General features: G+C 42.0%; 1 protein-coding gene across 1 annotated transcript; it reads right to left on the bottom strand.

Annotated features, from left to right (window-relative positions):
- Window positions 1–230: 230 nt before the first annotated feature.
- LOC143963919 (olfactory receptor 11L1-like) lies at window positions 231–22,849 on the bottom strand. The gene is made up of 2 exons (XM_077473654.1): window positions 22,802–22,849; window positions 231–1,705 (listed from the first exon to the last, which is right to left on the bottom strand). Exon 2 carries the CDS (start codon window positions 1,379–1,381, stop codon window positions 440–442), a length of 942 nt encoding a protein of 313 aa, XP_077329780.1. The 5' UTR covers window positions 1,382–1,705; window positions 22,802–22,849; the 3' UTR covers window positions 231–439.
- Window positions 22,850–24,320: the final 1,471 nt, after the last annotated feature.

Raw genomic sequence — 24,320 nt, forward strand, 5'->3', positions numbered from 1 at the left:
TCTCTTTCCCTTTTCCCATTGTGCTCTTTTTGAATTGAGCAATAATGTCCTGGCCTTTACTAACCCCCAAAAAGAATCTTGAAACTCCCCTGTTATAACCAACACATATACTGCATATGTAAACCATATGGAAATAAGCTGACATATGGGAAGTTTTCATTTCTGTTGACATTTTTTAATCAGATCTAAGACACGTCCAATAATTTCTCCTATAAAAAGAGTTGGTCATAAATATCCATAATTGTAATTTTAATACATGTGATGGCATGACTGAAATAAATAATACATGTATTAAAATTGCCAAAAAAAGCAGAAATAAGACATTAACTTAGAAAAATTAAACTAATTGAGAACTTGGAGCACACAGTAAAAAACCTGGGCACATGACTTGGGTGCCAAAGTCTAGTAATTCCCCTGGTCATCACTACCCATATTTACTCTATATTATCTTTCTCAATCGTTCCTCAACTATTTTATGAAGAGCTTGTCTAATTTCATGGTTTCTCAGGCTATATATTATGGGATTCACCAATGGGTTCACTACAGTGTACAATAAAGAACTGTACTTGTTTACAGAAGGTGACTTCTCATCCTCTGGAGTCACATAAATCGTAATTATGGACCCATAATATGCAGCCACAGAGATCAGATGGGTACTACATGTAGAAAAAGTTTTTTTTCTGCCAGCGGAAGATGGAATCTTGAGAATGATAATAAATATGTAGAAGTATGTCCCAATGATAAAAGTAAGAGAACAGAAAAAGAAAAGGACAGAGCATGAAAAGTCAAACCATTGTACGATAGATGTGTCCGATGTAGACAATTTCACAATTGGACCCACATCACAAAAGAAGTAATCGATGTCTCTAAGGCCACAAAATTCAAACTGAACTATTAAAGTAATTTCAGTTGTAGATAGAGTCCAAGTTAATGCCCATGAACCCAAACCCAACAGGAAGCAGATTCTGCGGTCCATAATTAAAATGTAATGTAAAGGATTAGAAATAGCAACATATCGATCATAAGACATTATAGCAAGGATGAAACATTGTACAAAACCAAAATTCAAAAAGGTGTACAGCTGCATGATACAGCCGTCAACAGACATTTCTCTCTTTGTCTTTAATATAACCTCGGCCATCAGTGGTATGACACACGTGGCAAGGAGGACATCTGCAAGAGCTAGATGCTGAAGGAAGAGGAACATTGGAATTCTGAGATTACTATTGGTGGACACTAGAAGGATGATTAGAATGTTCCCGGTCACTATTGCAATGTAAATTAGAAGTAGGATAGCAAATAATAGAGTTTTGAAGTTTTGTAGACCTTGGAATCCAAGGAGGTAGATCTCTGTGACTTGTGTTTGATTCTCTTGACACATTTTAAGGAGCTTGACCCGTCAGGAATGATAGTGACCAGAATAAATATATGGATAATATAAGAAGAGAATAACAAAAAGAATAAGAGAAAAAGAGAAGACACAAGTTAAAATAAATCACTGAACTTTATATTATAAGTGTGTTTACTGTAGAGGTTTTTTTAACACTCAATCCTCTCGCTCAATTAGCCAGGCACCCAACATACTGTATCTTCTTGGAGAGTCGTCTGCGCCTTCTGTGCTTTGTAGCCTGGATCTCAAAAGACTTCAGAGGGAGACACATGGAACCTTGAAACAACGGATCTAAATTTGTATTGCTCAAAATCACTGCAATTCAAAAAAAAGGGAGTTATCAAGAATTGCATTAAAATAGTAGACTGTTACCATTAACCAGAAAAAGACCATTAACACCTGTCTGCCTGATGTTAAAGTGGTTGTAAACCTCTGAAATAGAGAAATGAACAAAAAAGATCCTTCCTTAGTGTGTACTAACCTCAATCCAAACCCCCTAATGGTTATGCTGACACCACATAATCCAAAGGATGGCCCTGCCCTCTTCCAGTACAGAGAAGGTGAGTGACAGCCTCAGTTGTGCATGTTTCCCTATGAGACTGTGTAGAGGAGGGTGTGACACCAGAACCCCACCCTCTGCCTACTGGAGTTGAGAAATAGTCTTTGATATGTGACTTTGAACAGTAGAGAAGAGAGATGGCTGCATATAAACAGGTACAACGGCTGTAGGAAAAATTGTTTAATCCCTGTATACCACCTGGGTTTTGTCACTTTTGGGTATACAGTATGTATAGGGTTTACAACCACTTTCAAATCTAATTTCAGCTTTACAACAAACACCATGCTGTACCATATAGTTATAGCAGCACAGTGTGCTAAACCTGCCTACCTACTGTAGCAATCAGTGTTCCCTTTTTGTTTAAACAGTGAAGCCCACAACCACATTTAAAAGACGTTTCCTCAAATTCTCTGTAGCCAGGGATGGCTCCATGCGCAGTTATTGTTGGGAGGGAGCAGCCATTGGGATGGAGCGGGAAGGAGCACCATCCTGTTCCTTAGGGCCACACATGCACAGTGTGTATTTTGTTCTGACACCTATTATTAGCTCAGCAACTGCGTGAGGAGAGAGTCCACACTGCCCACATGTAGTCCAAAAGAATAGGATGGCGTTTGGGGGTGCTGATCTCATTGGCAACTCTATCCCTACAATAACATGAGAGGTCTAATGGCTGCCGAGATATCAACTCACCTAGCTGTCTTGACTCTCCCAATCCCAAAGACATGAAACTTGTCCTCCAGCATGGACTTCTGTCTTTTGGGTAGAGCATGCCCCCCTCCTAATGGGAGCCCGCACCTGTCCCCTGATAGGGGTACTCCATTCCCATGGATGGAGCACTTACTTGTCTCCTGAAGGGAGCCCTGAACTTTGCCCAGGCCTCCGTTATAATGAGCACCAGAACACTCTGCCGGTCTCTAATAGAACCTAATCTAATCTAATTGGAGGCTTCTTTCAACCCAAAACTTTTTGAATCATTATATATGTATTTTTTTTAGCTGAGACCCTAGAAAATAAAATGGTGATTGTTGCAATATTTTCTGTCACACCGTATTTAGGCAGCGGTCTCACCATTTTTTTTAAATATACTTTTTTGAATAAAAAAAAAAAAAGGTAAGGGTAGCTCAATTTTTTTGTATTACAAAAGAAGATGTTATGCTGAGTAAATTGATACCTAATGGCGACAAACTACAGTACTTAAAAATCTCTATAGGCGATGCTGTCAATATGTATACCTGTTACCTGTTTAGAGCTACAGAGGATGGCTAGTGCTAGAGGTATTGCTCTCGCTCTAATGATCGCAGCGATACCTCACATGTGTTGTTTTTTTTTTTTTGTTTGTTTTTTATATTTTTTTATTGAAAGGATAATACATTACAATGAACATCTCACAGCAATCAGTAAAAGCACGACACATTTTTAACAAATGAGATCTATAACAAACCATTCTTGAGATCTAAGTACAAGTTCTCACAAATAAAGAGATATTCATCCTTTCAAAATTTTTTAGTATACATAAACTGTTGACTATTCTTTCAAAATAAGGTATTTTTAAACCAAAAACACAAAGAGATTCTAGAAAATTGTTGCATAAATTTAAACAATTTTCCTGGCTGCGATCCAAGGTGACCATTGCGAATACAATCTATAAGACTTCCCTCCCATTGAAGCAAGAATCTGCTCATATTTAAAAGTTTCATCAATTTTTTTAGTAAGTTCACTAATGTTAGGAGAAGTAGAGGTTTTCCAGCTCCTAGCAATTAGGAGCCTAGCTGTGGATAGAATTTGAACTGTTATCATTCTCAGAGATGGGGGAAATTGATCAATATTCAGATTCAAAATTGCTAGTTCTGGTGTAGCTTGTCTGAGAAAACCAGTGATTTTAGAGATTAGTGAGAATACCCCCCTCCAGAAACTTCTTAAATGGGGGCATTCCCACAACATGTATCAGCGTTCCAATCTTCCCGCAACCTCGCCAACAATCATGCGAAGCACCCCTTGTGAACTTTGCCGTAATGTAGGGGGTGTAATACCATCTAAGCAAAATTTTCTGTGTAGTCTCCCAGTGGGAGATGGACCTCACAAAGTGACAATTGCTCTGCATCGCCATCTTCCACTGGTCCGCAGAAAATGATAAAGCAAGATCCCTCTCCCACTTCTGGATGGGAGATATCCTGCTAAAACGACCCTTCTCTTGTATCAGGTTATAGAAAAGGGAAATCCCCCCTTTAAATGTCGTTTCGTCAGACCAGAAAGACCATGCCTGATGTGGTATTTTAATAGAGGAACCCCTATGTTGGTTTAAAAAGGAGGCAATTCGTAAATAAGTGAACAAAGCTGATGGTGGCAATGAATATTTGCGTGCCAGGGTCTCAAAAGGGATTAACCTGTCTTTCTCCCACAAGTCCGATACCCGTGAGACTCCCCTTTGCTCCCAGAGTGCTAGATCTAAATCTTCTAAAACAAAGCATAAAGATGAAATGGGAGCATGAATCTCTGTCAAGTTCCGATGGTCAATAACGCTTTGGATAAAATTATTCCATGTGTTCAGTACCAAGGTGATAATGGGATGATCTGATTTAAGTGTCGAACCGGCAAAGGAGGAGGCCAATAATGCAGCGTATAGGGAGTTGGGACCCATCCATGATTGTTCTATCGCTACCCATTGCTTCCCTATCTGATGCTGGAACCAAAATTTCAGTTGGTCTAATAGACACGCCATGTAATAATCCTTTAGAATAGGAAACCCCATGCCTCCCATCTCCCTTCTCCTGCAGAGAATAGACTTGGGGCACCTCGGCCTCCTCCCCTGCCATACAAAGGAAGAAAGTTGAGCCTGAGCTGACAAGAGAAACGACAAGATGATCTTTATAGGTAGGGCCCTGAACAAATATAATAGTTTAGGGAGAATTAACATCTTGTATGCTGCCAATCTGCCCATCCAAGTGAGATGAAATTTCCCAAGTCTGTCCAGTTCCTGATGGAGGGAAGACAGGATTGGTATAAAATTCGCTCTAAATATCCCAGAACTAGGAGACATAATTTTTATTCCCAGATATTGAATTGGTTGATCTGTCCACGGGTACGGAAATCGTGTAGCTAACAGTTGTCTAGTTTTTTCTTTAACGTTAATCGCAAGAAGATTAGATTTGGATGCATTTACTTTATAATATGAAATTTTATTGAATTGCTCCAAAATATCATGCACTGCTGGCAGTGAGATTAGTGGATGGGACAGGGACAAAATAACGTCATCCGCAAATAACGTGATGGAGTGTGAATGCTTTAGGACAGGGACACCTGAAACGCGTGGGTGCGTACGAATCGTCTCAGCTAAGGGTTCCATTAAAAGTGCAAATATCAGGGGTGACAACGGGCACCCCTGTCGAGTCCCATTAGTAATATTAAAGCTGTCAGAGAACATGCCTTCCGTGTAGACCATAGCTGAAGGGGAAGTATATAAGGCTGTGATGGCTGACTTAATATTTCCTTCCAGGCCAAATTTATCTAATACCCGACCCAAGTATCCCGAATGGACCCTATCGAAGGCCTTCTCTGCGTCTAGAGTCAGAAACAGAGAAGGATCCCCCGAGACCTCCGCTGCGTGAATCAAATTCACTATTCTCCTAGTTGCGTCTGGAGCCTGGCGGCCCTGAATAAATCCCACCTGGTCATTTTTAATTAACGATGGTAAAATTTTTGACAATCTATTGGCTACTATTTTTGAGTAAATCTTAACGTCGACATTTAATAAAGAGATGGGCCTAAAATTTTGAGGGGCATCAGATGATTTTCCTGGTTTGGGTAGGGTTATGACCGTGGCAGCTAACATTTCTTGGGGGAACGATGAGATTGATGAGGCTTTTTCAAAAGTGTTTAGTAAATGTTGACCTAAAATGGGGTAAAAGTTACGATAATACTCAGATGAAAACCCATCTGGACCTGGAGATTTATTTAATGGTAATACTAAAATCGTTTTTTGGAGTTCGGTTATCGTAATGGGATCATTTAGCACCGTCAATTGGTCTTGATCAATTGTAGGGAGTGTTATGTTATTTAGAAAACTGTCAATCTTTTCCGTAGTTGGCTGTGGGACAGACTCATCATCCTTCAAATTATATAAAGCACTGTAATAGTCCCTAAAAGCATTGGCTATATCTTTTGGGTTGGCCACTCTAGCTCCACTAGTCGGGTGGTGGATGAAGGGAATTTTCTGTTTAATGACTTTTTCCTTCGTTTGCCTAGCTAAAAGTTTCCCAGCCCTATTCCCTTGGAGATAGAAGCGAGCCTTCCATTTTTTCAACGTGTAATCATGATTGGAGATCAAAAGCAGTCTAAGTTCGTGTCTAAGGCCATCTAATTGTGACCCTCTGGCGCCATCAGGGGCCTGTTTATTAAGAGATTCCAATTTTTCAATTTGGGCAAGAAGGCAGTCAATTTTGTGGGTTTTCTGTTTTTTGGCTAAGCTTCCCAGCTTAATGAGGACCCCTCTCATAAAGGCCTTGTGTGTGTTCCACAATGTAAAAGGGTCCGATACCGACCCCGCGTTGTGATCAAAAAACTCCCGAAGCTCGGAAGCAAGCTTTTGGGAAAATTTGGGGAGTGAAAACAAAGATGCGTAATTTCTCCACCTATTTGCCCTGGTCTCAACCTGTCTCCCCTCCACCATCACAAATATAGGAGCGTGATCTGACCATGAAATATTATGAATGCAAGACATGCTAATTTTTTGTAATAGAAATTTGTCAACTAAGAACAGATCGATTCTTGAGTATGAATTATGTGCACTAGAAAAGTAGGAATAGTCATGTTCTGTAGAATGTTGGCATCTCCACACATCAAACAATCCCTCTGAGGCCATGAAACGCGCAAGAGTAACCCTTGCCCTGGGTTTGTTGGGACGAAATGAGATGTCCAAAGTTTGGTTTGGTATGGTGTTGAAGTCACCGCAGAATAAAAGGAAACCCCTGCGCATTACTGCCACTTTTTTTTTCACTTTATTAACCTCCCTGGCGGTACGGTTATTTCGGATTTTAGGTGCTAAAAGCGGTACCATTATTTTGCATGAAAATTTGGCGTTTTATATTGTAGTCCTGCAATTCTTAGGAATAACTCTCTTAAATCTGTCCAAACCAGAGTCTAGCAGACATCCCGGGTATGATAAAGTTTGAAAAATTAAATCATAAATTATAATATAATAAATAATTATAAATAATTGTACCAAATAATAATATAACAATAATAAAAATTATTCAATAATGTAATCAAATCAAAAACACTGAAATTTGCTCAGTTGCAGAATTATCACTGTCATTACTTTTCAGTATTTGATGACGGATCTCCCCACAAATCGCTATCGCTCAATTCTGCGAGTGATTCTAATTTATTATCGCTGTTTTCTAGCTGGTCTAAAATCATTTTTGATGTACAGTGACAGTTTTGGTTGCTATGGGCAATCTCCAGTTTCCAGGCATAAAGAACAGTTTTTATTATATAAAACTGCATGCAGGACACTGGGCAGACCACTAGGGACAACGGGGATGTGAAATATTTACATACAGCAATGTAATCTGTAAGATTACATTATACTGTATGTTTACTGTTTGTTTCACTTTTTGAATTTGGCGCCGATCTCCGTGCCCGTGCGTCGCAACGCTCGCAGGGCACGGAGATCGGCGATGTAATGCATCGAGCGAGACACGGCTCGCTCGTACAGTGGGGAGACAACGCTGGATCCGAGGGAGAAGGTAAGTAATCCTCCTCCTGGATCCAGCGATGCAGTCCCGAGTCTGACTCGGGGATACCGCTTTTGGTATGAAAAATCCACCCCGAGTCAGACTCAGGAATACCGTCAGGGGGGTTAAGGAAGGACAATTGTTTACCGTTCGGGACATAAACATGCACTATGGTATAGACTGTACCATTAATCTCCCCTATTAAAATAATATACCTGCCCGCTGTATCCACTTCGACCTGTAGGCATTTAAATTGTAGTGTATCTCTGAGCAAGATAGCCACCCCCTTATGCTTTTTCTGGGCATTCGAAAAAAAGGTAATCGGAAAATGCCTGTTACTCAGCTGCGGGTGTTTAGCATCCACAAAATGGGTTTCTTGTAGACATAAAATGTCACTGTGAATTTTTGTAACTTCTCTCCAGAGCATGCTCCTCTTGTGAGGGCTGTTCAGGCCTCTTACATTAAATGAGGTTACCTTGAAACCCATGTTGTGGCGAACAAAAACCCTGAGGCAGAACCAGTTGAACAGTATGAATTAGTACACCACTATAGGATCACAATGGTTAGCAAAATATTGCCAATGAAGAAATGAAAACAACCAAAAAAGTAAAAATAATGAATCGGAAAAAAAATGTGAAAAGAAAAATGAGAAACAGAGGAACACTGACCAATCAACGACCTCAACAGATGGCCAATAACAAATCTACTTCCCAATGGGAAAAATCGTAATCTGTAGAAAACCAAACCCTGTATTCAGGAGACTTAAGTACTGTAGGATCAAGTTTTTCCACGTGAACCTTAAAAGTTCTTTGATAGTACAAAAACAATAAAAAAAGGTGATTCAATTGAATCAGTAGGGAAAACAACCCTTAAATAATAGAGGGAAAAGAGAGCTTTTCAATAGTCCGCCGTGTAACGGAGCTCTATGGGCGATGTTTGGTAAGTAGACCTGAGCGATCAGTCCGAAAGTCACCTTGGCCAGGCAGGAGATCCTGTCCGGGGTGAAGGGGTACCTGAGCGAGAGCTGTCATCTGGATTAGTGATGGCCGAACAGTTCGCCCGGCGGTCGGTTCGCGGCGAATTTCGGCTGTTCGCGGTCCGCCAGTTCGGCGGACTATTGGCGTCGTTCGCCCGGTGGACTTCCGTGTTTTTACTGTGTAAAGGAACTTTGACCTGATGACACATCCATCATGGGGTACAGGACAGCCAATTGAGACATTACAGCACAAGGTCACTTGGACATTCCCCCTAACCTATAAATACACCCGATCCGGCGGCCATTTTACATTCTTTCTTCTGTCACTATAGGGAAAGGTTGCTGTGTGGAGTAGGGAGAGATAAATCGCTAGCTATTTGGTACACAAAAGTTCTTTTCAGGACTGGTATAGGTGTTAGGTGTATATAGGTTTGCTGTGCTACTGATTCTTGCAGCAGCCTGAGTGTCTTTTGTCAGTTTAGAGAAAGGGACAGAGCACTGTGTGCTGCTATTTTAGGGACAGCCAGATTAGTCATCATCATCATCATCATCATTAGCTGTTACTATCAGGTCCACAAAAGAGCTATTCCAATTACCACTAATCGTTCCAGTCTCCTCTTTTCTGCCACTTTGTATAGGGACAGGAAGGAAGCAGTGTGTCAGGCAGTGAGGGTCAGTTTAAAGAGTTGCTGTTACTATTAGTTCCACAAGGGTTCTTTTCAGGACTGGTATCAGTGGTATGGTAATAGGCTTGTACACGTATAATATTCTTTCTTCCAAATATAGAAAGAATATTATACTTGACTGCTGCCCTTCTTCTGCAGTCTGCTAATCATTCACAACTCACTTGTTCCACAAAGCTCTTTATCAGGACTGGTAACTTGGTCTGTGTAGGGTGCTACAGTACATAGGGTTGAGTGCGGTACAGTCTTCTGTTCTGTAAGGACCGCTATCGGTCCACAATAGATAGGGTTGAGGTGCACCACTGCTGACCGCTGCCCTATACTGCAGCAGTCCTTCATTGGTATAGGGACTGACGTACAGTCTGCTAATCACTAACACACAACCTGCTTGGTCCACAAAAGTTCTTATAAGGACTGGTAACTTGGTCTAGGGTGCTACAGTACATAGGGTTGAGTGAGGTACAGTCTGCTGTTCTGTAAGGACCGCTATCGGTCCACAATAGATAGGGTTGAGGTGCACCACTGCTGACCGCTGCCCTATACTGCAGCAGTCCTTCATTGGTATAGGGACTGACGTACAGTCTGCTAATCACTAACACACAACCTGCTTGGTCCACAAAAGTTCTTATAAGGACTGGTAACTTGGTCTAGGGTGCTACAGTACATAGGGTTGAGTGCGGTACAGTCTGCTGTTCTGTAAGGACCGCTATCGGTCCACAATAGATAGGGTTGAGGTGCACCACTGCTGACCGCTGCCCTATACTGCAGCAGTCCTTCATTGGTATAGGGACTGACGTACAGTCTGCTAATCACTAACACACAACCTGCTTGGTCCACAAAAGTTCTTATAAGGACTGGTAACTTGGTCTAGGGTGCTACAGTACATAGGGTTGAGTGCGGTACAGTCTGCTGTTCTGTAAGGACCGCTATCGGTCCACAATACATAGGGTTGAGGTGCACCACTGCTGACTGCTGCCCTATACTGCAGCAGTCCTTCATTGGTATAGGGACTGACGTACAGTCTGCTAATCACTAACACACAACCTGCTTGGTCCACAAAAGTTCTTATAAGGACTGGTAACTTGGTATAGGGTTCTACAGTACATAGGGTTGAGTGAGGTACAGTCTGCTATTCTATAATTACTGTTATCGGTCCACAATAGATAGGGTTGAGGTGCACCACTGCTGACCGCTGCCCTATACTGCAGCAGTCCTTCATTGGTATAGGGACTGACGTACAGTCTAATAATCACTAACACACAACCTGCTTGGTCCACAAAAGTTCTTCTAAGGACTGGTAACTTGGTCTAGGGTTCTACAGTACATAGGGTTGAGTGAGGTACAGTCTGCTATTCTATAAGGACTGTTATCGGTCCACAATAGATAGGGTTGAGGTGCACCACTGCTGACCGCTGCCCTATACTGCAGCAGTCCTTCATTGGTATAGGGACTGACGTACAGTCTGCTAATCACTAACACACAACCTGCTTGGTCCACAAAAGTTCTTATAAGGACTGGTAACTTGGTCTAGGGTTCTACAGTACCTAGGGTTGAGTGAGGTACAGTCTGCTATTCTATAAGGACTGTTATCGGTCCACAATAGATAGGGTTGAGGTGCACCACTGCTGACCGCTGCCCTATACTGCAGCAGTCCTTCATTGGTATAGGGACTGACGTACAGTCTGCTAATCACAAACACACAACCTGCTTGGTCCACAAAAGTTCTTATAAGGACTGGTAACTTGGTCTAGGGTGCTACAGTACATAGGGTTGAGTGCGGTACAGTCTGCTGTTCTGTAAGGACCGCTATCGGTTCACAATACATAGGGTTGAGGTGCACCACTGCTGACCGCTGCCCTATACTGCAGCAGTCCTTCATTGGTATAGGGACTGACGTACAGTCTGCTAATCACTAACACACAACCTGCTTGGTCCACAAAAGTTCTTATAAGGACTGGTAACTTGGTCTAGGGTGCTACAGTACATAGGGTTGAGTGAGGTACAGTCTGCTATTCTATAAGGACTGTTATCGGTCCACAATACATAGGGTTGAGGTGCACTACTGCTGACCGCTGCCCTATACTGCAGCAGTCCTTCATTGGTATAGGGACTGACGTAAAGTCTTCTAATCAGTCACACACAACCTGCTTGGTCCACAAAAGTTCTTATAAGGACTGGTAACTTGGTCTAGGGTGCTACAGTACATAGGGTTGAGTGAGGTACAGTCTGCTGTTCTGTAAGGACCGCTATCGGTCCACAATAGATAGGGTTGAGGTGCACCACTGCTGACCGCTGCCCTATACTGCAGCAGTCCTTCAGCAGTATAGGGACTGATGTACAGTCTGCTAATCACTAACACACAACCTGCTTGGTCCACAAAAGTTCTTATAAGGACTGGTAACTTGGTCTAGGGTGCTACAGTACATAGGGTTGAGTGAGGTACAGTCTGCTATTCTATAAGGACTGTTATCGGTCCACAATACATAGGGTTGAGGTGCACTACTGCTGACCGCTGCCCTATACTGCAGCAGTCCTTCATTGGTATAGGGACTGACGTAAAGTCTTCTAATCAGTCACACACAACCTGCTTGGTCCACAAAAGTTCTTATAAGGACTGGTAACTTGGTCTAGGGTGCTACAGTACATAGGGTTGAGTGAGGTACAGGCTGCTATTCTATAAGGACTGTTATCAGTCCACAATACATAGGGTTGAGGTGCACCACTGCTGACCGCTGCCCTATACTGCAGCAGTCCTTCATTGGTATAGGGACTGACGTAAAGTCTTCTAATCAGTCACACACAACCTGCTTGGTCCACAAAAGGTCTTATAAGGACTGGTAACTTGATCTAGGTGCTACAGTACATAGGGTTGAGTGAGGTACAGTCTGCTATTCTATAAGGACTGTTATCGGTCCACAATACATAGGGTTGAGGTGCACCACTGCTGACCGCTGCCCTATACTGCAGCAGTCCTTCATTGGTATAGGGACTGACGTAAAGTCTTCTAATCAGTCACACACAACCTGCTTGGTCCACAAAACTTCTTATAAGGACTGGTAACTTGGTCTAGGGTGCTACAGTACATAGGGTTGAGTGCGGTACAGTCTGCTGTTCTGTAAGGACTGCTATTGGTCCACAATACATAGGGTTGAGGTGCACCACTGCTGACCGCTGCCCTATACTGCAGCAGTCCTTCAGCAGTATAGGGACTGACGTACAGTCTGCTAATCACTAACACACAACCTGCTTGGTCCACAAAAGTTCTTATAAGGACTGGTAACTTGGTCTAGGGTGCTACAGTACATAGGGTTGAGTGCGGTACAGTCTGCTGTTCTGTAAGGACCGCTATCGGTCCACAATACATAGGGTTGAGGTGCACCACTGCTGACCGCTGCCCTATACTGCAGCAGTCCTTCAGCAGTATAGGGACTGACGTACAGTCTGCTAATCACTAACACACAACCTGCTTGGTCCACAAAAGTTCTTATAAGGACTGGTAACTTGGTCTAGGGTTCTACAGTACATAGGGTTGAGTGAGGTACAGTCTGCTGTTCTGTAAGGACCGCTATCGGTCCACAATAGATAGGGTTGAGGTGCACCACTGCTGACCGCTGCCCTATACTGCAGCAGTCCTTCAGCAGTATAGGGACTGACGTACAGTTTGCTAATCACTAACACACAACCTGCTTGGTCCACAAAAGTTCTTATAAGGACTGGTAACTTGGTCTAGGGTGCTACAGTACATAGGGTTGAGTGAGGTACAGTCTGCTATTCTATAAGGACTTTGTGAATGTAAATATTGACAGGGAAAAGGGGAAGTAAGGAAGGAAAATAAAAAAAAATTAAAAGAACCTTCACATAAAAGACCTCAAAAGAAAAAATGTGGGTTCAGTTGGACTTTTTAGGCATGAAGAAAGTTGTGAACACAACCAGTATATTCAAAAAGAATTATTTCTATTTATTTTTAAAAAAAAGAAAAACAATTTTTTTTAAAAAACAGGGAAAAGTTCAATTTCCTTTTTACACACAGAAAAGGAAATGTTTCCTCCTTAAAACTACACATTTAAGACCTAATTGACATCCTATCAAACATAGTAAAATCCATTTCAAATTTCCAAAAAGGAAAGAAAGAAACAAAATATATATCTATATAAATATAGGATCAAGGATATCAATCATACAGTCAGCGATTACATATATTTTTTGGTGCTCTACATGTTTCACGTCTGCGATGACACTTCTTCAGGAGCTGATAATAGTGTTCTAAATTCTCATAAAGTTTCAAATCTTCAGTGTTTAGTAAATATTCTTGAGGCGTGAGTGAACACAAGTAGATCCGTAATGGATACTATTTAGTATCCCCTGAGCTCAGGTTGCAATAAAAACGGATCAAGTTCCCACTGGGTAAAGAAGGAAAGTAAAGGGGGAATCAGAGAGGCAGACTATTCGGCCCATTCACCCCTATCGTATTGTTTTTTGTGTATAAAAGATGGCCGCCAGTACATAGGGTAGAGTGAGGTACAGTCTGCTATTCTATAAGGACTGGTATAGGTCCACAATACATAGGGTTGAGGTGCACTACCTTCTTTCTTCATTTGGCTCACTTCCTTGTCCCAAAAAAGCACACCGTACTATATGCCCCTACCCTCCTCTTTGAAGAGGTTGAGCGGTGTCATATTTCTACTGGGGCTGCTTATGATATCCCTGTGCTGTGCTGACTTCCTCCTCGGAGGTTCTTATTATGAGGGGATCACACCATCCCTGTGCTGTGCTGAGTTTCTCCTGGGCCTGCTTATTATGAGGGGATCACACCATCCCTGTGCTGTGCTGACTTCCTCCTGGGGGTTCTTATTATGAGGGGATCACACCATCCCTGTGCTGTGCTGACTTCCTCCTGGGGGTTCTTATTATGAGGGGATCACACCATCCCTGTGCTGTGCTGAGTTTCTCCTGGGCCTGCTTATTATGAGGGGATCACACCATCCCTGTGCTGTGCTGACTTCCTCCTGGGGGTTCTTATTATGAGGAGATCACACCATCCCTGTGCTGTGCTGACTTCCTCCTGGGGGTTATTATTATGAGGGGATCACACCATCCCTGTGCTGTGCTTAGTTTCTCCTGGGCCTGCTTATTATGAGGGGATCACACCATTCCTGTGCTGTGCTGACTTCCTCCTGGGGGTTCTTATTATGAGGGGATCACACCATCCCTGTGCTGTGCTGACTTCCTCCTGGGGGTTCTTATTATGAGGGGATCACACCATCCCTGTGCTGTGCTGACTTACTCCTGGGGCTGCTTACGGTGCTGCTGTCAGTGCTGTATATCACGGTGCTGATGTCAGTGCTTAATGTCACGCTTCTGATGTCAGTGCTGTATATCACGGTGCTGATGTCAGTGCTTAATGTCACGCTTCTGATGTCAGTGCTCTCTATCACGCTGCTGCTGTCAATGCTGTATGTCACGGTGCTGGTGTTAATGCTTTATGTCACGCTGCTGATGTCAGTGCCCTCTATCACGGTGCTGCTGTCAGTGCTGTATATCACGGTGCTGATGTCAGTGCTTAATGTCACGCTTCTGATGTCAGTACTCTCTATCACGGTGCTGCTGTCAGTGCTGTATATCACGGTGCTGATGTCAGTGCTTTATGTCACGCTGCTGATGTCAGTGCCCTCTATCATGGTGCTGTTGTCAGATGCCTCTATCACGGTGCATGTGTCATTGCTGTATGTCACGCTGCTGGTGATCATCTCCTGCACCCTCTTCTTTGCCTACCCTGGTCCCTGACCTTCCCTCTCCTCCTTTGCCTTCATGCGCTCCACAGTCCTGAACTGTCAGAACAATTTCCCATATAAAAAAAGAATGCTTGTAGTTATCGATCCCAAATTCACCTCATACATGTATTATGTCATTGGCCATGTGGTGGGACTATGTTTGCCCAGCTAATAATTATTTTGTGGCTGCAAATTTGACCAAAATGTTTGCGAAGTTCACCTCCCATTGAAGTCAATGGGGCCCGCCGTGAACTTTCGGTTTCGCGAACTATCGGCCGCGTTCGCGGTCCGCGTTCGCGAAACGTCCCGTCGGAAGTTCGGACCATCACTAATCTGGATCTAAGACCCGCCATTCGCGTAGAAGTCGGAGCCCTTCCTTCACCGATTTAATAGCAAATGTTGCACCGTCTCTGGAAATGAGAAGTTTCGCCGGATAGGCCCATTTATATGGAATACGATGATTTCTCAGTGGCTTCGTTATAGTCGCCATATTCCTGCGTCGTTGCATCGTAAAGGCTGAAAAATCTGGGAAAAAGGATAGGCCCAGAGCAGAGGGAGGAATATCATCAGGGTTACGAACACACATGAGGAACTTCTCTTTCGTTTGAAAAAAGTGGATCCGTACGATCGTGTCTCTCGTTAAGTGTTCCGGTATGTGTTTAGGCTTAGGAAGCCTATGGATCCTGTCTACCGTAAGGTCCGTCAATGATGCTTCTGGTAAAGCTTCCTGCAGGATTTTTTGAAAATAAGGAAGGAGATCCGGAGTTTTGACCGACTCCGGGATGCCTCTAATTTTGATATTGTTTCTCCTCGAGCGATCCTCGAGGTCGGCCATTTTTTCCTTCATCGAGAGCAGGTCATTCTCCCTTTCGTTGTGGGCATCAATCACTTTATTAATAGTTCCCGCAAATTCTCCCATCTTTCGTTCAACATGAGACACCCTAGTATCTACTGCCTTCACTTCCTCTTTAAAGTGTTTGGTAAGAGATAGAATATCTGCGTGTAGCGTACTGCGGAGAGACACTAACATATCTTTGAGTGTGGTATCGATAACCGGTAGATTATTTGTGGGGAATTCCAGGATGGAGTCCTGTAGCTCTCTTGTGTCATTTAGTGAAGCATTACACAGTTCTTCCTCCTCCTCCCCCTGAACGTGTGGCTGCTTAGCTTTAATGGGGCTAGATGTGGAAGATGCTGTTGGGGAGTGCTGATTACCTCTCCTCGTAAGATCATCCTGGCGTTTTGAAAGGTTAGGCACCGGTGGATTCTCAGTAGCGTGCCTGCTTCTTTCCCTGCTCTCCGGCCTTCCGGCACCATCTTGGGCCTGTACTTCACGGGGCTGACGGTAAAAGTCCGTCATGCGGCTGAGTCTTTTAGCCTCTTTCCGTCTCCTGGACATGTTCTGTACCTCTGCCCGACCTCGGGGGGCTAAACCGCCGTTGAAATCCGCTCAGGGATGCTGTAAACAGCTCCGGTAATCTGGCGGCGGACGGAGCTCTCTCACACTGCGGCCATACTCCTCGGCTGCCGGCCACGCCCCCCCACATGTGTTGTTTGAACACAGCTTACATATGCGGGTGTGACTTACGTCTGCATTCAGTTCTGCGCGTGAGCTTGGAGGGCGGGGTGCTTTAAATTATTATCTTTTTCTTATACATTTGACTTTTTATTTTTAAACTGTCCCTTTAATTTTTTTTTTTTGTTAAAGGTTGTCACTTTTTTTTCCTATTACAAGGAATGTAATAGGAATGTAGCGCCCTGCTCCTAATGAGCAGATGCTATTGTTTTGAAAATTTTAAATTTAAGTTTATCTGAAGCTGCAGTTTGGCTCAGACTAATTATGTCAAAGTTCTGGTTTCTGTATCAGTTCAGCTGGGTTGTGCTAGTTTCCACTTGGCCGTGGGTGTCGTTGTCACCTCCGGCAAGTATTGGAAATGCAACAGGCTGAATGCATTGGGTACCCTTTTTACTCTGAAACAGCCCAGTGGGAGTGGTTCACCACCAGCTGTGCATTCTGGGTAAGGGTACTTTAGGTACATGCGCCATATATTTTGTCCCGACCTCGTGGCCCTCTTGGCCTGAGGTGTGTGCTGCCTTTCTCTATGTCTCGAACCAGCTGGCCAGAGGCTTTGTAACTGAAAGGGTGGGCCCAAAAGTCTAGGGGTGGTCCTGTGCTGTCTTGCCTACGGGGAGAAGCCAAGCTACTGGAGAATCCAGGGGAGGACTTTTTCAGGAGAGGACCGAGCAACAAGGCTGGTATCTCTGTAAGAGCCTGGAGATTCAGTTGGAGGACACATCCCGGGTCACCTACCACACAGTACCACCGGACTGGCTGAAAGAAACTAGTACTGTGTGATAGTTATTTAATTTCTCAACAAGCTGATGATTGTACCTTCCTGTGTCAAAGGAACAATTTTGTTGAATTGACAAGTCTGTGGTAGAGACTTTGTTCGAGCATCTCACCGGCTGCTAGGTCTGTGAGAGAGGCTTATCCGGTGGTTTCTAGATCCAGCCTGTGGAAGCTGTTTGTCCTCTGGGTCAAGGAAATAGCCCCAAACCCGCAATTACAATGTACCTGAACCCCCTTAACCCTCTATCCCTCTATTGCAAAACTTCATGTTCTTTCAAATAAATCTTTGGAAAAAAGGACTGAGTGTTGGAGCTAACATTCTTTAATCCACTCTACAACGGGACCCCTAAGATGGACACAGTGAGCAGGGGAGGTAACGGTAAGCCCAACAAAAACCAGCAACTCCTTCGGGGGTTAGTGCTACAGGAATAAGCATGTTATGGCCTCTTTATTGAGAGATCAAAACGATCTCAGATTCTATATTTACATTTAAAAGCACTCGGGTTCCTGCCCAGCCCCGTATCAGATTGGCTCCGGTCTAACCGACAGGTCTGGTAAGGCTGGAGAAAATGGGAAGCGACAGGAGGGGGGCACTATCCCGCCACCAATAAAAGTTATCCCATGTCAAGTCCACTGCCGGTGTCTTGCCAAAATATCCAACTCGTCAGAAACTCCAACTACTTAACTTCTGGTTTCTTTAAACCATCAGTAAATGGAGATTTTGCTGAATTAACACATTCGGACTAACAATATCCACTCATAATATCATGTACCGGAGTGTATACCGCTTGCCGGTGTTGTGTCAAAGCAGCAAGTCGTCGAAATCTCCAATTACTGACAGTTTACCGTAAATGGAAGGGACATAATTGGAGATCTTGGTAAATTGGCTATTTTGAGAAAACACCAGCAGAAAGAAAGGTTGGAACAAGAAAGGCTAAAATTATCCAGACATGATAATATAACATCTTCGTCATGTATGAAAATTCTCATCAGTACATCCAGACATTTGACAAATGTCATTCCAAAGTACTTCAAAATATCATTTTCTATTTACACTGATTTCAGAATGAATGGAATTTTCCAAATGGAAAATACAGTAACTGTGGGAAATTGATTCATTTGAGGAAAAAAATTTGATCCTGCCCCTTCAATTTTTCTTGTGATTGCGGATGACGATTTGACTCCACTAATGATTTAAACAATGAAGGAAATTAAATGAAAACTTTTGAACAAAGTAAGTCTAGTCTATAGTCAGCTTAGGCTTCTATTCAATAAATACATGAACCACATATTTAGGTAGGATGTGGATTTAACCACTCCAGCCCCAGAAGATTTTACCACCTTCCTGACCAGAGCACTTTTTACAATTTTCCACTGCGTCGCTTTAACTAACAATTGCGCGGTCATGCGACACTGTAACCAAACAAAATTGATGTCCTTTTTTCCCTCAAAAATAGAGCTTTCTTTTGGTGGTATTTGATCACCTCTGCATTTTTTATTTTTTGTGCTATAAACAAGAAAAGACCGACAATTATGAAAAAAAAAAAAATGTTTTTTTACTTTCTACTATAATACATATCAAAAAAACAAAAAAACAAAAAACAAATGTATTCAACAGTTTAGGCTGATATATATAAAGGAAAATCACAATAGGCGTATATTGATTGGTTTGTGCAAAATTTATAGAGTTTACAAACTAGGGCAGGGATATGCAGTTAGCGGACCTCCAGCTGTTGCAGAACTACAATTCCCATGAGGCACAGCAAGACTCTGACAGCCACAAGCAGGACACCCAGAGGCAGAGGTATGATGGGACTTGTAGTTTTGCAACAGCTGGAGGTCCGCTAATTGCATATCCCTGAACTAGGGGATTGATTTAGAGACTTTTATTTATTTTTTATTGTTTTTACTGATAATGGCGATGATCTGGGAATTTTTAGTGGGACTGCGACATTGTGCCAGACAAATCTGACCCCAAATGTCACTTTTTGGGGACTAGTGACATTATTACATTGATCGGTGCTATAAAAATGCACTAATCAATGTAAAAATGACACTGGAAGGGAAGGGGTTAAGACTAGGGGGCGATCAAGGGGTCCAGTGTGTTCCGTCAGCGTGTTTTAACTTGAAACATGACAGAGATCATCACTGTTACCGATCACTGGGAGCAGTAGATCCCTGTCATGTCACTAGGCAGAAGGGGAAAATGCCTTGCTTACATTGGCGTTCTGTGTCTCCTCACTGTAATCACGGGCCGCTAGTGGACATCAAGTCCGTGGGACCTGCAGACACACACCCGTGGCACCCACGTGCCCACTATCATACTTTTGTGGACTCACATACAGATAGTCAGTTTGCCCAGGTGAGCCATTCTGCAGACATATATCGATGTGAGCAGGTCAGCAAGTGGTTAAACCGAGCATCAGAATGGGTAAGAAAAGTGATTTTATGGGCTTTGAACGGGGTTGTTGTTGCCAGACAGGCTAGTCTGAGTATTTCAAAAACTGCCGATCTACTGGGATTTTCATGCACAACCATCTCTCGGGGTTTACAGAGAATGGTCTGAAAAAGAGAAAATATCCAGTGAGCAGCAGTTGTGTGCAGGAGAATGCCTTGTTGAAGCCAGAGGTGAATGTGCAGACTGCTTCCAGATAATAGAAAGGCAATAGTAACTCAAATAACCACTTATTACATCCAAGTTATGCAGATCACCATCTCTGAACTCACAACACATCGAACCTTGAAGCAGATGGGCTAGGGCAGCAGACGACCACACCGGATGCCTGTCAGCTAAGAACAGAAAACTGAGGCTACAATTCACACAGGCTCACCAAAATTGGACAATAGAAGATTGGAAAAGTTGCCTGGTCTGATGAGTTTCGATTTCAGCTGCGACATTCAGATAGTGGGGTCAGAATTTGGCATAAACAACATGAAAGCATGGATCCATCCTGCCTTGTATCAATAGTTCAGGCTGGTGTTGGTGGTGTAATGGCATGGAGGGATATTTTATTGGCACACTTTGGTCCCCTTAGTACAAATTGAGCATCGTTTAAACATCGCGGCCTACCTGAGTATTGTTGCTGACCATGTCCATCCCTTTATGACTACAGTGTACCCATCTTCTGATGGATCCTTTCAGCAGGATAATGCACCACAAAGTATGTCACAAACCTCAAATCATCTCATCGCTGGATTCTTGAACATGACAATGAGGTCACTGTACTCCAATGGCCTCCAAAGTCACCAGATCTCAATCCAATAGAGCACCTTTGGGATGTGGAAAGGGATATTCGCATCATGGATGTGCAGCCGACAAATCTGCAGCAACTGTGTGATGCTTTCATGTCACTATGGAACCACAATTTCTGAGGAATGTTTCTAACACTTTGTTGAATCTATGCCATAAAGAATTAAGACAGTTCTGAAGGCAAAAGGGGATCCAACCCGGTACTGACAAGGTGTACCTAATAAAGTAATCGGTTAGTGTATACTCATATTCAAAAAATAAATATGTTTAAGTGAGGTGCATGTTTGTACCAGGCACTCACAAGCATGCACTCAGTAGTTGTCTTCTGCTGTAACTTCAGGCTCCCTAAGAATGATATTTGGTGTTAAGAGAGACAACAAAATTTTGTTTGTGTAATTGTGTAAAGTTGATTGAATATAAAAAAAATAAAAAAAATAAAAAGGACTAGGTCATCTCTTTATCAATACAACATCCCCCCTCCTCATGGTCAACCAAATACTCAATAGCCAATATTGGATGTATAAAATGTAATAAGTCATTTAAGAGAGTCAATAAGTCAAGTTTAAGTCAAAGAGTATAATTAAATAGATAACTAATATACAATAACCTCAGAACCTTAAACACATTTGACAATCTTAATCATTAAAATATGCCATTTTGGTTCATCAACTGGGTTAAAATAAGAATAATACATCCTAAATAAAATAAGAATAATACATCCTAAATAAAATAAGAATAATACATCCTAAATAAAATAAGAAAAATACATTCTAAATAAAATAAGAATAATACATCCTAAATAAAATAAGAATATTACATCCTAAATAAAATAAGAATAATACATCCTAAATAAAATAAGAATAATACATCCTAAATAAAATAAGAATAATACATCCTAAATAAAATAAGAATAATACATTCTAAATAAAATAAGAATAATACATCCTAAATAAAATAAGAATAATACATTCTAAATAAAATAAGAATAATGCATCAAAAATAAAATAATAACATAATGGGAACAAGAATAAACTATGGGTCAAATAAAAATACAGTATGCTCCTAAACAGAATGAATAAAAAAAAAAAAAATCAAAAGCTGGTGGCAATTGACAGCACTGAGTGAGGAAAAACACATGGATGAAAAAAAGATAAAAACAGTATTTTATGAAAACAAAAAAAAATAAATAAATAAACATTCCGATCGTGCATGATATAGTGCAGGTGTCTCCAAACTTTCAAAATAAAGGGCCAGTATACTGCCCTTCAAATATTAGGGGGGGGGCAGACTGTGACCAGTGGAAATAAACAATATCATAGGCTTGGCCAGTGGGAATAAAATAAAAATACATTATTTACGCCAGTGGGATGAATGGCACCCCATCACTGGTGTCAGTGGGAGGAATGGTGCCCCATATTTGATGCCAGTTAGAGAATTCATTTCCCATCTCGGGTTGTCACTGGGAGAAATAGTACCCCAATGTTGGTGTCAATGGGAGGAATAGTACCCCATTGTTGGTGTCAATGGGAGGAATAGTGCACTATCCTTGGCGTCAGTGATGGTAAGGTGCCTCACGTCAAGGGAAGGAATAGTGCCCAAAGGCCAGATAAAGGAAAGCAAAGGGCCACATCTGGCCCCCTGGGCCACAGTTTGGAGACCCCTGATATAGTGTTTAGGAAACCTAAAGGTAATGCAATGGGAGGGTTGTTTCTACATCAATGCCTTTGTAACAATTCTGTAAAGTCAATCTGTTAATATTTTCTTTTTTTCTCTTCTTTTTGGGGTGGGTGAATGTTAGAAGTAAGATCGTGTATCTGGAATAAAATGTATGTATAAATGTATAAATTGTACTGTTATGAAAAGAATGAAAAAAAAAAAAAAATACTGAATCAAAAAAAAAAATAAGTACACATATAAAATAAATATCAAATCAGATTCAGGTACTGCTTTCACTGCCTGAGTTAAAAAAAAAATATAATGATGTATTAATAAATACAGAATTGCAATAATGTGTGCATTTTATAGCTCCATGAAATTCTAATTCATTTGCTATCTGCCTGGTTGGTATAAAGCTGTGCAGAGCTATTTACCTTCTTGGCTTAATGGAAACAAATGATTATCGGCAAAAGGATCCGCACTCTACTGTCTGAAATGTTGTTAGTTGCTTTGATATTTTTATAGTTAAGGAATAAATGATGGCGTCCTATGGGATTACTATCAAAGGTTCTTCTGTGCATGACATTCTCAGCTGGGACTTCATCTCTAAAGCCGTGCAATTACCAGTAATGAGTAAAAGACAATTCCAAGGAAGTCAATGGAGTTTTAGGATAAAAAACAATGGGGTTGATTTACTAAAACCGGACTGTGCAAAATCTGGTGTAGCTCAGCACAGTAGCCAATCAGCTTTCAGGTTAATTTTTTTTTTGGTCAAAGCTCAATTAACCACCTTCAGACCGGACCATTTTGCTGGCTTAAGACCAGACCACTTTTTGCGATTCGGCACTGCGTCGCTTTAACTGACAATTGCGCGGTCGTGCGACGTGGCTCCCAAACAAAATTGGCATCCTTTTTTTCCCACAAATAGAGATTTCTTTTGTCCTTTTGACAATTTTGAAAAAAAACATTCTTTTTTACATTTTGTTATAATAAATATCCCCTCAAAAATATATAAAAAAATATTTTTTCCATCAGTTTAGACCGATACATATACTTCTACCTATTTTTGGTAAAAAAAAATCCAATAAGCGATTATTGATTGGTTTGCGCAAAAGTTATAGCGTTTACAAAATAGGGGATAGTTTTATGGCATTTTTATTAATACATTTTTTTACTAGTAATGGCGTCGATCAGCGATTTTTATTGTAACTCGACATTATGGCGGACACATCGGAGAATTTTGACCATTGTCATTTATACAGCAATCAGTGCTACAAAAATGCAGTGATTCCTGTGTAAATGACGCTGGCAGTGAAGGGGTTAATCAGGAGGTGGCAGTGTAGGGGTTAAGTGTTCCTAGGGGCGTGTTACTAACTGTGGGGGGCTGGGCTTTGTGTTAGTGAACACTGATCTCTGCTCCAATCACATGGAGCAGAGATCAGTGTCATTTGTTGCTAGGCATGAATTTGATGTGGTAAAAGCAGAAAAAAGTGGGAATCGCAGTTTGTTATGAAGCCCACAGTTACCTGTGTCCACAGCCAAAAGCTTCTACAATGGTCACATGAACATCAGAACTGGACTACGGAGCAATTGAAGAAGGTGGCCTGGTCTGATGAATTGAGTTTTCTTTTACATTATGTGGATGGCTGGGTGTGTGTGCCACACTTACCTGGGGATGCTAGAGATGTCACCAGGATGCGGTATAGGAAGGTAAGTCGACAGAGTGATGCTTCGGGCAATGTTCTGCTGTGAAACCATGGGTCTTGCCATTCATGTGGATGTTAATTTGGTGTCCATACCTCAATGGGTCAGGGCTGTTTTAGCAAAAGGGGCCATACTCAATATTAGTTGGGTGGTCATAATATTACGACTGATCAGTGTGTAGTCCCTGGATCAACAATCTCTGGTGTTATTACCAATAAAAGTTAATACCAATTATATTTTGTGCATTTA

The sequence above is a fragment of the Lithobates pipiens genome, unplaced genomic scaffold (assembly GCF_037356315.1).
Source record: "Lithobates pipiens isolate NorthernLeopardFrog02 unplaced genomic scaffold, aLitPip1_a1.2 Scaffold_8, whole genome shotgun sequence".
NCBI lineage: Eukaryota > Metazoa > Chordata > Amphibia > Anura > Ranidae > Lithobates > Lithobates pipiens.